The sequence below is a fragment of the Nilaparvata lugens genome, chromosome 10, assembly GCF_014356525.2.
Source record: "Nilaparvata lugens isolate BPH chromosome 10, ASM1435652v1, whole genome shotgun sequence".
NCBI lineage: Eukaryota > Metazoa > Arthropoda > Insecta > Hemiptera > Delphacidae > Nilaparvata > Nilaparvata lugens.
The window spans coordinates 20,444,227-20,458,896 of NC_052513.1; the positions used below are offsets into that span (position 1 = coordinate 20,444,227).

At 33.0% G+C, this 14,670-nt stretch overlaps 1 protein-coding gene across 4 annotated transcripts in view; it reads left to right on the forward strand.

The window, feature by feature from the left end:
• Positions 1-14,670, forward strand: part of LOC111045828 (E3 ubiquitin-protein ligase MGRN1) — a 42,422-nt gene that overhangs the window by 12,447 nt on the left and 15,305 nt on the right. For all 4 annotated transcript variants that reach the window (XR_005572286.1, XR_005572285.1, XM_039436521.1 and 1 more), the window contains exons 7-9: positions 2,614-2,762; positions 12,479-12,563; positions 13,853-14,092. Coding sequence is in view for 2 of the 4 variants with exons in the window: in XM_039436521.1 (XP_039292455.1) it covers positions 2,614-2,762; positions 12,479-12,563; positions 13,853-14,092 (474 nt within the window). In the remaining 2 variants the exon portion in view is untranslated. The remainder of the gene's footprint in view (positions 1-2,613; positions 2,763-12,478; positions 12,564-13,852; positions 14,093-14,670) is intronic.

The window sequence follows — 14,670 nt, forward strand, 5'->3', positions numbered from 1 at the left end:
CAAGAACATCCAATTCGTCCCTGACCCTGACCAGGAGTTGCATGACGTACAGGCTGAACACACTCATAACCACCAATGAGACAAATATTGGACAAAAATGAGCGAGGTAGTCAGCATTGGCCATTAGCCTTACTACTTTTTTCTGAAGAAGCAGCACCCTACTAGTATTGGCTGCTCCGCCCCATAGAATAAGCCCATTTTGAATCAAACTCTGGAAAAACCCGAAGTAGGACGTCCTCAAATATTACTGAGGAACAAGAGTTCTCAGACGTCTTATAAGAAAAACCACCCTACTGAGCCGACCACATAACCAGTCAATGTGGCGTGTCCATGTTAGTTTTGTATCGAGAACAATACCAAGTAGCTTAACTGAGGTGATTTCATCTTTTATATTTTTCAAACTAAAAATAATTGACTTGGTTTATAGAATTAATTGGAATAGAATAGATTTATTGATCAACAAATATATAACACATACATGGATCTTGTCACGTCGGTCAGGTACAAAGGAAAGTGTTGGACATCTACATAGATGAAGTAACTCAGATACAATATAAAACATCATCAGACAACAAAATTGAGAATAATTTCAGGGACAATAAGTCCGACTCCTGTTTCATGGATTCCAGTTTTAGCCAATAATATCGGGGACCGAGCTTCGCTCTGGAGTACAAAAGCATAAGACATTTATTACGAAAGAAGAAATTATGATAACATTCATACAGAAATGTTCTATCTAATCACAGTAAATTGAGATTAATTCCCAGAGGAATATTGAGATGTCCACGTTATAATGGCAGTGTTTGATTAGCAATGGTATTGCTAACCTTGTATATCATTCAACAAAGCGCATAGCGCTATCTCTTTCTCGCTTCGCCCTGTTGCCAAATCGTCTTTCAACAATGTAGAATTAAAAAATAATAAAAATATTCCACCTTAACATGTAAATTCATTACAAAATTATTAAAAAATATAATTTATTGCTTAATAAGAAAATATCGGGGGGACCGAGCTTCGCTCTGGAGTACAAAAGTATAAACAATTTATTAAGAAAGAAGAAATTATAATAACATTCATACAGAAAATGTTCTATCTAATCACAGTCAATTAAGATTAATTTCCAGAGGAATGCAAAAATTTCCCTCACAAAGGCCCAGTAGCACAAAGGCCGGTTAAATTTTAATCCTGATTAACTTCACGTGTACCAAATCAGAGAAGACCATTTCAAAAAGATGGATCTACTGGAATTAATCAGGATTGAAAATAACCCGGCTTTTTTGTAACTGGCACTAAGTACCTGATTGAATGATTACAAAAGTTCAATAGCTGAGTCATAATTTTGACACAGTCCCACACACATCAACTCGCTCACTCACTTCTATCACCGACAGACGACGAAATAATTATTATCAGCTGTTTTTCCAAGGATGAAAAATAATTATCCTTTTAATTTCCTTAAGCGAGTTTTCCCAGGGATAAGACCTAGTGCAATCGAATCTTTATATTATAAACCTACTATGTTCTGAATTTCGTGAGAATCGTTGGAGCCGTTTTCGAGATCCGGTGAAATTATACAAACATCTAAACATATGAACATATAATAGTATAGGATAGCACCTGAAGAGAGAAGGGAAAAATGCCTACACAAACCAAAAACGGCGATGTATGATGACTGTTTCCCACTCTTTCCACAAAGTGCCCTCAAGTCAAGAAATCCTCCATGGAAGGTGTACCCAAAAATTATGGAGCGTGATAACATGAAAGAGAGGTGGAGATCGAAGTAGGTACAAGATACACCCACAAATAACTTCCTATAGTGAGGTCCACGTTCTAATGGCAGTGGAGAAAGATAGGAGAAAAACGTTGTCCATCCTCTGTCTTGTCAATGCCTTCTATAGACGGTAGCTGATACAGGTTCATTAATGTAATATTAACGGTTCATTCTCGTTGAAAATAATCAATTATATTTTATCAAGCAAGAAATTGTATTTTCAATAATTTTGATAATGAAGATGAAATATTTGTTAATTAATTATTAATTCTACATTGTTAAAAGACGATCTGGCAACAGAGCAAAGAGAGAAAAGGATAGCGCTATCCGCTGTGTTGAATGATAGACAAGGGTAGCAATACCATTGCTAATCAAACACTGCCATTATAACGTGAACCTCACTATATAATTATGCAACATTTCAAATTTATCAGTTTAGTAGTTCAGAATATGCTTTCTTCCTGTGTCTTGTTTTTCTTACTGTGCGCTGTGTCTATTTTGTTCAGATTTTTTGACAAGTTTCAGATCCCCCTGTTTAGGTGGGCAGTGGATGCTTTTTAATCTATCTATCTAGACGAGATGTCGCGTCTTTCGTGTATTTCCTATTCCGTACATGTTTTCAACGAAAGACAATTCTTTTCTTTATATTATACTTATATATTAGACAAAGAATAAAAGGAATTAATATTTTCTTAAGGATTGTGTTCATTTAAATTGATTGGAGATGAGAAAGGTATATATATTTTGTCAACTAATTGTTGTGTATTTTTACTGAGCTGTGTGTTTTTGTAATCTTATTGCTTGTGATTGTAAATATTGCGAATTTGAATTTGTGATTGTAGGGCAGCTGTGAGAACATACCGGCCGGCTATGAGGCAGTGTCGCTGATAGAGGCCTTGAATGGACCCTGCCAGCGCACCACTGTGGAACAGCCCACCGACGCATCAGACCACGATGCTTCGATGCATCAGGCCGCTGATGTACTCAACAGGTGACAGTGCTCAACGATTTGGCAACGGTGCTCAGCTAGAAAATGATAGAGTTATCTGCTTTGCAAATGACAGACACCGATAGAAACTTTATAAGGTGAATAGCTAGCAACCTATAAGGTATTTTATAGTGAGGTCCACGTTATAATGGCAGTGGATAAAGATAGGAGATTAACGTTGCCTATTCTCTGCCTCAATTAATTATATATCTACATAGTCAAAAACATAATTGGCATCGTTGTGGAGCTAGAAAAGGATAGTACTACCTGCTTTGTCGAATGATAGACGAGGGTAGCAACACCAAAGTTAATCAAATACTGTCATTATAAAGTGGACCTCACTATATAAGCTATTCACCTATATAAGCTTTCCTTTCTGTCATTAGACAAAACAGACAACTCTACCATTTTCTAGCTCAGTACCGTTGTCAAATCGTTGTTGGCTGAGATATACAATTCATCTAACTACAAAATCTGGTGTGGCGCACTCACACAACTTTCCTTGCCGTTATGAAAATTTATCACCTGACGCTAGTGTTCCCGCGCATCTCAAGTCTACTATTCAAAGATTTGAGCCAGCTGGTGATAGGGCAATAACGCTGGAGACACACATGAGGTCTGCTATCTCTTCATAGTGAATGATTTAATAGAATCAACAATAATTTGCAATTGAATAATCACATTTTCTCGAATTTAAAGCTTATTTTCAATTTTAGGTGAAAATGTTACTGAACATTAACTGTAGAGATTTTCATGCTCAATCTACTCCACTTGATTTTTTTTCGTTTGAATTGCATCAGATCGAAATTGTTCGTGTCGGATACTTATATCGTAAGGACCTTAAGTTCCAAATTTCAAGTCATTCCGTTAATTGGGAGATGAGATATCGTGTACACAGACGCACATACACTCATACACACACACACACACACACACACACACACACACACACACACACACACACACACACACACACACACATACAGACCAATTCCCAAAAACCACTTTTTGGACTCAGGGGACCTTGAAATGTATAGAAATTTAGAAATTGGGGTACCTTAATTTTTTTCGGAAAGCAATACTTTCCTTACCTATGGTAATAGGGCAAGGAAAGTAAAAAATATTTGATTTCGATTTTGAAAATGTATTATGAAAATGAAAATGAACTTTATTCTGCCTTTGAATAATACAACAGTTAAATACAATCATCGCTTCAGAATTATACTAGCAGCAATTTTTCTTAGACGCTGCCATTTAACATTCATTCTATATAAATATAAATTTCATAATATAGAGGTAAGAGTTGCTAAATAAAATAAATAACAATTATTATCTGCGGCCATTGCGGTACAATGATAAGACTAATAAAAGAAAAATACTGTTTACTGAGAACGAAACTTAGAGTTAAAAATTGAATGTCGAATAACAAAACTAAAAAATTCAGAAGCATAGAAACAGTTCAAAATACAATTCAGAAAACTTATAATGCACTAATATATTCATTAAGAGATTACAATGGGGTTAAAACTACAATCTGACATGTTAAGATAAAACTTGAAGTAAACTGTCTGAATCATGTTGTTGAAACAACCAAGGTTTTATAATTTTCGTGAAATTTGAGTAGGGGTAAAGTGAGACTTCTGTCTCAAACCTGCCCCAAACCTGGCTCCAAATCTGATTCTTGGTTCTAACCTTGCCCAATCCAATGTAATCCGATCTAACCTAACCTAGCCATACCCCTAATCTCACAATAAACCTCAAATGAAGATTTCCCACTTTTTTGGAGAAAAAAAAACTAGATCCAGCTTTTTTTTTATTTCTTGAATAACTAGGAAACCGTTGAATTTACAAAAAATCTACAAGAGTAACTTTTTCCAGTAAATCTAATAACGAATCCATTGACACCCCATTTGTCAAGATTGAACAAAAAATAAGGATCTCATGGGAAAACTAGATCCATTTGTTAGGATTGAACAGAAAATAAGGATCCATAATAAAAATAGATCATGAGTATTGACAAATTTGGTCGATATTTGCATGATAGAAATAATAATGATATTAATGTTGATATTAAAAATTTGATTCAGAATTTTTCTATGTTCTACAAATCATACCATTAGCTGCACCCTATATTCCAAACATTAATCTCAATAATGAAAAAGAGTGGAAGTATATGACTGATTCAAACTTGATCCAACAATTCTCACTTTCTTCTGGAATCTCTTTTAAAGAATGGTATGAAAAAAATGTAATAAATATAGAAGAATAGATTATCTCCCACCCCACCTGGATACCTCAACTTTGTATATTTAAAAAGGAATGTCCACAAGAGAGAAACTTGCACATGAGCTACATGGTAGAGTCAGACGTAATTTCCTCACACGTCGCACTGAAATAAAAGGTCTAACAGATTTATATCAAGCTGATATTGTTGACATGTCCAACTATAGCACATTAAATAAGAACTTTAGATACATACTAACTGTGATAAACTGTTTCAGTAAATTTGCATTTGCAATACCAATGAAAACTAAAACTGGAAATGAGGTGGCAGCAGCATTGAAACCAATACTCCAAAAACATAAGATTATCAATTTTCAAACTGATGCAGGTAAAGAGTTCTACAACACAACTGTTCAGAATCTCTTCAAAACATATAAGATCAACCATTACAGTACATATAGTGATAAGAAAGCTGCAATTTGTGAACGTTTCAACAGAACTCTTAAAGAGAATATGTTCCGTGAATTCACTATACAGGGTAATCATAAATGGTTGGAACTGTTACCAAAACTTATCTTAAAATATAACAACACCACACATCGTAGCATTATATGAAACCAATTGATGTAAATAAAGAAAATGAAAAATATGTACTAATGAATTTAGATAAAAGTGCACAACGTAAAATTGGCAATCAAAGTAAACCAAAGTATAGAATTGGTGATAAGGTACGCATTAGTCGATACAAATCAATATTTGAGAAAGGTTATCTCCCAAACTGGACAAATGAGATTTTCACCATACAAAATGTTCTCCCCACTATACCCTTTACTTATAGATTAAAAGATATGAACAATGAAATTATTAAGGGTACATTCTATGAATATGAAATGAATAAAACAAAATATCCAGATATATTCCTCATTGAAAAAGTATTAAAGAAAAAGGGTAGTAATTGTATGTTAAATGGCTTGGATTCGATAAATCTTATAATTCATGGGTTGAAGGTGATGATATAACGTAATATAATAAAAAATATGCTGAAATTGAAACAACATCAATCAAAACTACCTGTCATAAATTTGATAAATTCCTTACTAAGAAGAATATCAATATCACAGACACAGCGAACTTTTACCAATTCCATAAGATGTATTGTTTGTGGTCCAAGTAATTCTGGGAAAACAAATACAGTATTCAATTTACTATTTGCACAGAATGGTGTCAAGTTTTCAAACTTATATGTATTCACCAATCACATCAACAAGATAAATACAACTTCTAAAGCAGATTATGATACAAATACCTGAAATTGACTTCACATGTATCAAGATAATGATGAAATACCACACCCAAATGATGCACATCCAAATTCAGTTATGATTTTTGATGATATTTGTATGGAAAATCACAGAATATCCGTAACTATTTCAGTATGGGTAGACATAATGATATTGATTGTTTCTACATTTCTCAAACTTATTCCAGTATACCCAAGCAGTTAATTCGTGATAACAAAACTTGATTGTTCTATTTAAACAAGATAATCGTAATTTAACACACATATATTTTGATCATATTATCCTGATATGAATAAGAAAGAATTTGAAGAAATGTGTGCTCAAGCTTGGAAAAAAAAATAATAATACATTTCTAGTTATAAACAAAGAGTGTACTAGAAGTAATGGTAGATATAGAATTGGTTTTGATAAATTTATACAGTAATATAAAAATGTATAGGAAAGATTTGAAAGAGTTGAGTGCACTCAAGAAAAATATTAAACAACTGCGTGATTCAATACTCCAAAAGCACCGTCAATTATCAGGTGATGTAGCAAGTGAGGAGGAAAACTTTCAAAAACAATTTAAACCTATTACAGAATCATTGAAACAATTGAAACAACCTTTTCTAGAAGCAACTATTAAAAAGGAAAAAGAAGAATTAAAACAAGAAAAAGAAGAAGAATTAGATGATGTAGAATTGGATGATGAAGAATTAGAAGATGAAGAAGAAAATAGAGTAGATGATGATAATGATGAAGAAGTATCAGTAGAAGAAGAATCAAATAAAGAACATGGTTTGAGAAATATATTTGATACAAGTCTCCAAAGACTAAAATCATCTGCACGTAGGCGCAGTGTATCTACTTATATAGACAATTTCATGAGATCAACAAAAAGAGGTAATATATATGGTGTTCACTTCAACCCCGATATTGATGAGTGGCAAATTGGTGATAAAGTAGTCAAATTGAAAATAATGATATTATAATTGATAACCAACATTCATTTACTCTCACACATGGTCTATTGGAATACTATTCAAAGCAGTACCAGATACATTTATTTATGGTAGGAAAGATTAAAAACCTATAAACGAATACTTGAAATAACTAGAGTTCATCTTGATAGTTTGGGACGTGTTAAAAGGAATCATGGGTATAAATACACAAGTATAATTAAAATTTATTTCCTCCAAAGTTATCTAAGAAGAAACCTATCTCTGGTAGCCTCTCAGCTTCAATCTGGAATTCCTCTCTTTATCAAGTTGCACTGTGCATGCCAACGGTTTCAGGTGTGTGAAAGAGAGCGATAGTAGGAGTGAGTGAGAGGGATGCCTTTTGGTTGAAGGTTGTGTCACTCAACTCTTGTGGCTATGTGTATGATAGAAAGAGAGCAAGAGTATGAACTAAAACTATAGTATCATAAAACTGTAATAGAAAAGTAGTCTACTCACAATTATTATTGAACTCCTCCATTTTCATGTCCTGGTTCAGAATAGCTTCCCATTAGGGTGACTTCTCTCCATTTTGTTTTCTTTAACTACAGGTTCTGAAAAGATGAAAGTGAACTTAATCAATAATCCATCTCTATACCTAATATTTTAAGAATATGTGCTAGAATTCCTTAATTTATTCAAATCAAATCATATTCAAAATTAATAACCTTAGTTGCTTGAAGCAGTCTTGCAGACAATGGAATTAAACTCATAATCAAGTATACATGGTTCCCAAGAAGATGAAAGTGAACTTAATCAATAATCCATTTTCTATACCTAATATTTTAAGAATATGTGCCAGAGTTCCTTAATTTATTCAGAATCATAATCAAGAATTAATAACCTAGTTGCTTGAAGCAGCCTTGCAGACAATGAAATTAAACTCATAATGAAGGTTCTAACCTTATTCATAAGCTTAGTAGCATAAAGTCTCATACTACCTAATAAAATTAACTCATGATCAAAATTCTACTTATAATATTAATTAAGGTTGAGAGACATTGCCTAATGAACTCACAATAAAATTCCACATTCCATTTCAAGAATATGTGCCAGAGTTCCTTAATTTATTCAGAATCATAATCAAGAATTAATAACCTTAGTTGCTTGAAGCAGCCTTGCAGACAATGAAATTGAACTCATAATGAAGGTTCTAACCTTATTCATAAGCTCAGTAGCATAAAGTCTCATACTACCTAATAAAATTAACTCATGATCAAAATTCTACTTATAATATTAATTAAGGTTGAGAGACATTGTCTAATGAACTCACAATAAAATTCCACATTCCATTTTAAGAATATGTGCCAGAGTTCCTTAATTTATTCAGAATCATAATCAAGAATTAATAACCTTAGTTGCTTGAAGCAGCCTTGCAGACAATGAAATTAAACTCATAATGAAGGTTCTAACCTTATTCATAAGCTCAGTAGCATAAAGTCTCATACTACCTAATAAAATTAACTCATGATCAAAATTCTACTTATAATATTAATTAAGGTTGAGAGACATTGTCTAATGAACTCACAATAAAATCTCTAAAAAACAATCAAAATTATAACCAATCTTCATTAACTCATCCTACCTTCTGTGACAGAAACAATAAACTTTGAAATGAATCTTGTACAGTACATGTAAATTTGAGTTTGATTTATGCCAATCACAGTAGAGATAGGGAAGAAACAGAGAGAGTGAGTAAGAAGGGGGACTGCTACACTCATAAAAATTACTACCACATTAGAATAGATTATAAACTCAAGAAATTATAATAGATAACACTCACCTCCATGTTTTCCAACTTGGAAGGTAGAAGAATATGCACAGATGTTTTCTGTATGTAGGCTACACCTCTAAACTGCTTCCTTGAATACAGAGTGTATAACTCCAGACTAGAAATCAGCTTTTATAGTCTGGAACTGGAAGCTGTTTACTTCACTCACATTGGAGAAACTGAAAGCTGTTTGAGCCACTTTCACTTTACTCTGAAGAAACTGTTGCTGAGGCCAAACAGCTTTCTGTCTCAACACAAAAATGTCTAGCCTACAGCAAAGAGTGAAATTATCCTTATTTTTTGTTCAATCTTGACAAATGAGGTGTCAATGGATTCGTTATTAGATTTACTGGAAAAAGTTATTCTTGTAATTTTTTGTAAAATTAATAGTTTCTTAGTTATTCAAGAAATAAAAAACAGCTGGATCTATGAGATCCTTATTTTTTGTTCAATCTTGACAAATGGGGTGTCAATGGATTTGTTATTAGATTTACTGGAAAAAGTTACTCTTGTGGATTTTTTGTAAAATTAACGGTTTCTTAGTTATTCAAGAAATAAAAAACAGCTGGATCCATGAGATCCTTATTTTCTGTTCAATCTTGACAAATTGGGTGTCAATGGATTTGTTATTAGATTTACTGGAAAAAGTTACTCTTGTAGATTTTTTGTAAAATTAACGGTTTCTTAGTTATTCAAGAAATAAAAAAAATGGATCTATGAGATCCTTATTTTCTGTTCAATCTTGACAAATGGGGTGTCAATGGATTTGTTATTAGATTTACTGGAAAAAGTTACTCTTGTAGATCTTTTGTAAAATTAACGGTTTCTTAGTTATTCAAGAAATAAAAAAACTGGATCTATGAGATCCTTATTTTCTGTTCAATCTTGACAAATTGGGTGTCAATGGATTTGTTATTAGATTTACTGGAAAAAGTTACTCTTGTAGATTTTTTGTAAAATTAACGGTTTCTTAGTTATTCGAGAAATAAAAAAACTGGATCTAGTTTTTCCATGAGATCCTTATTTTCTGTTCAATCTTGACAAATGGGGTGTCAATGGATTTGTTATTAGATTTACTGGAAAAAGTTACTCTTGTAGATTTTTTGTAAAATTAACGGTTTCTTAGTTATTCAAGAAATAAAAAAAACTGGATCCAGTTTTCCCATGAGATCCTTATTTTTTGTTCAATCTTGACAAATGGGATGTCAATGGATTCGTTATTAGATTTACTGGAAAAAGTTACTCTTGTAGATTTTTTGTAAAATTAACGGTTTCTTAGTTATTCGAGAAATAAAAAAAAGCTGGATCCAGTTTTCCCATGAGATCCTTATTTTTTGTTCAATCTTGACAAATGGGGTGTCAATGGATTCGTTATTAGATTTACTGGAAAAAGTTACTCTTGTAGATTTTTTGTAAAATTAACGGTTTCTTAGTTATTCAAGAAATAAAAAAACTGGATCTAGTTTTCCCATGAGATCCTTATTTTTTGTTCAATCTTGACAAATGGGGTGTCAATGGATTCGTTATTAGATTTACTGGAAAAAGTTACTCTTGTAGATTTTTTGTAAATTCAACGGTTTCCTAGTTATTCAAGAAATAAAAAAAAAGCTGGATCCAGTTTTCCCATGAGATCCTTATTTTTTGTTCAATCTTGACAAATGGGGTGTCAATGGATTCGTTATTAGATTTACTGGAAAAAGTTACTATTTTAGGTATGAATTTGATCAAAATCGTTGGAGCCGTTTTCTAGAAAATTGCAAAAAAACCCTGTTTTTGACAACATTTTCGCCATTTTAGCCGCCATTTTGAATTGCATCAGATCGAAATTGTTCGTGTCGGATACTTATATCGTAAGGACCTTAAGTTCCAAATTTCAAGTCATTCCGTTAATTGGGAGATGAGATATCGTGTACACAGACGCACATACACTCATACACACACACACACAACACACACACACACACACCACACACACACACACAACACACACACACACACACACACACACACACATACAGACCAATTCCCAAAAACCACTTTTTTGGACTCAGGGGACCTTGAAATGTATAGAAATTTAGAAATTGGGGTACCTTAATTTTTTTCGGAAAGCAATACTTTCCTTACCTATGGTAATAGGGCAAGGAAAGTAAAAAATATTTGATTTCGATTATGAAAATGAAAATGAACTTTATTCTGCCTTTGAATAATACAACAGTTAAATACAATCATCGCTTCAGAATTATACTAGCAGCAATTTTTCTTAGACGCTGCCATTTAACATTCATTCTATATAAATATAAATTTCATAATATAGAGGTAAGAGTTGCTAAATAAAATAAATAACAATTATTATCTGCGGCCATTGCGGTACAATGATAAGAATTATAAAAGAAAAATACTGTTTACTGAGAACGAAACTTAGAGTTAAAAATTGAATGTCGAATAACAAAACTAAAAAATTCAGAAGCATAGAAACAGTTCAAAATACAATTCAGAAAACTTATAATGCACTAATATATTCATTAAGAGATTACAATGGGGTTAAAACTACAATCTGACATGTTAAGATAAAACTTGAAGTAAACTGTCTGAATCATGTTGTTGAAACAACCAAGGTTTTATAATTTTCGTGAAATTTGTATGGAGGTTTTCCTCCTGCCATCATTAGGTATAATGTTATATAGTTTTGGACCTAGATAAACAAATGATTTCGCAAAAAACTTGAGTTTATTCTAGGTAGTCGTGAGATGGAATCCTCTCTTCGTCTTTCAGAAAAGCAGGGTCTAAAAACCCATCATTACCACTACGCAAATAGAAAATTCTTAATACTTTAAAAGCAAATAAATGCCGAAGTGGGAAATTGATTGGAACAAAGGAATCGAAGGCTCTCTTCGATTTTTGAAAAGTATTATCCTAATAAAGTGCTTTTGTAATTTTTGTAGTGGACTGAAATGTACTTTCGTACATTATTATTAAATAATGAGAAATATATTTCTCGACAAATGAAATGGTTTTGAGACAGAGTTCATCATTATTAACAAAAATTTACAGTACCATAGCCACCTCTAACACCTGTATTAGAGTGGCTATGACAGTACGCGTCCCGTAGCTTTGCCACCTATATGCCAAGGTATATAGGCAAGGTATGGTTCGCAGGGTAATAGTTACGGCTTTGAAAAACATCAGCTTCAGACACCCTAGATAGAGGAAGCTCCCTATAGAGCTTTTTTGAAGGATGCTCGCTAGACACAGAGATTCTTCATGAATGAGATAGTTGCAACATATCACCAACACTAGAAAGATCTTATTTTGAACGAATGTCAGCTATCTACTATACCCTATCAGGCACCCTCAATATTAATTTATTTAGGCTATCAATATCATATATATTTATATCTTACTCAATCTACTGTCCAATTGATGTTAATTGTGTTTGTTTGGATGCAGATCGAGTTTGGAGCGTATTCCGAAAGTGAAACTGGTCGGCAGTCCAGAAGTTTATGAGTCAGAAGGTGCTTGCCCTACACCCGAAGTAAGTTTACTGCAATTGCAATTGGCACCAGTTTCCAATTCACAACACACAAAAATACAATGAGAAAAACAATATATAATAAAACATATAAATATAACACAATAAAATATAAGCATAGAGAAAATATAGCATAAGTAGATATCCCATGGTATAGGTAGTTTATGCTCCGAATTTCAAGCCGATTACTGTCGACTACTGTCTATTGTTATTGTCTGGCCGGGCGAGAGTGTAAGAGCGGCACAGTATGAGAGACTACCAGCGTCACATAGCTTCACCAAAAACAACTACTAGGACTTTCGGCTTGAGTTAACATTGAAATTGTAACATAAACCCCCTTTACCATGGGATATCTTCTTGTTTTATATTTTCTCTATGATATAAGCTAATAATGCTAAAATGATGTTGTGTGCTGGAAGAAAAAGAGAAAAAATACATTGCCAAGTATGGTTTCCCATGTAATAGGCAGGTAAGGTATAACATAAAGGAAAAATGTGTGACAGGGATGTGAAAGAAGATAGGTATGATAGGATGAGTGAAGGTATCATAGGATGTGAAATAACGATTTAACCAATTCAACCGGAATTTATTTAATTATTATATAACGGACTTTCATTTTATAGTGGTTGATTTTTATTCATTCAAACACAAACTATACTGTAATCCAAGCATATTTGGGAAAGAAACCGAACTTATTAAAAACGGATTGATACATTTGAGTAAACAAATGTTTCAAGTCACTCAACTTGTTTATACTTTGTATTTTTCCAGTGATCATCTTATTATGTTTTTTGTACAATAAAATTGATTTGATTTTAATCACAGAATAATTGATGAAAAATGAGAATGTGTTTGGGTGTTATTATTTTGTTGTGTCTTGTATGAAAGACTGGCAATGCGATCCAAGTATTATAATTGAAATGAATGATGGAAGGCTAATAATAGGAATTATTATTTTTTAATAGCAGGTAACCTGTGCTCTGCGAGGTACTAATTAAAAATTTGACCTACAGAAATTTTGAACAATTTATAATAGGCTTATATAACCATACTCTGTAAATTAAGAATCTATGTGCAAAATTATAAGTTGATAAGATGTATGGTTCTGATGATACGTCATTCGTTAATTTCCTATCCCGTACGTGTATAAGCATATTCTTTCCTAATTATATTATAGATAGATTATTGCTTTTACTGTTCATTTTTCACTTGTCATTTACTTTTTCACACAGAAATAAGTTCAAAATAATTATTTTTATATTATATTATTAAGAGCTGATGATTTATTTCAGTTTCGAATGTCAGTTCTGCTGTCGCGCGGCGCGGATAGCGCAGGCTCGGGCAAAGCGCGCAACAATGACGTCATCGTTCAGAGCGCCAAGGCGAGTTCGCCGCTACTGGTGACGTCATCGCAGGGAGGCCGCGGCGTGGGTGGGGGCAGAGTGACGTCATCGCTAGCTGGCAAACCCACCAAACAGGGCCCAAGGGATACAGTGCGTGTTGTCAATGAGACTAGCAACAGTCATGATGAGGTATAATATCGGTAGTAGAGTATTACAAGTACCTTAGAATATGTTTTTGACCGAACGTAGTGAGGTCTATGTTTCAATTCGATTTGCTTTTGTCTGTCAGTATGTAACGCGATTACGGTCAAACGCGTTGATAGAATTCGATGATATTTCGCAGGAATATTCCTTTTTCAACTGCGCGTCGATGTATACACAAGGTTTTTTGAAATTTTGCATTTTAAGGACAATATGAAAGGAAAATGAATTCCTCCATACTCTGATATCATTATCATCTACTTTGAAGATAGATCAATCAGACTATAGAATTATTCATAATCAATCAGCTGACAAGTGGATTGCATCAGGACCTCCCAAATACTAGGAGGTATTTAGGAGGTCCTGATTGCATGCATTACACCGATGTCTGGCCGTGTCTATATCTATAAGGTAGGGTTTCAAAATTTTTTGTGATATGTGCCCATCAGTATCAATATTCTCACATTTGAAAAACAAATTTAATAGGTGATTGAAAATAAAATAAAAAATGAACTGAATAATGCCGAAGAAATTATAATATTCTTGAATGGAAAAAATAATTTAAA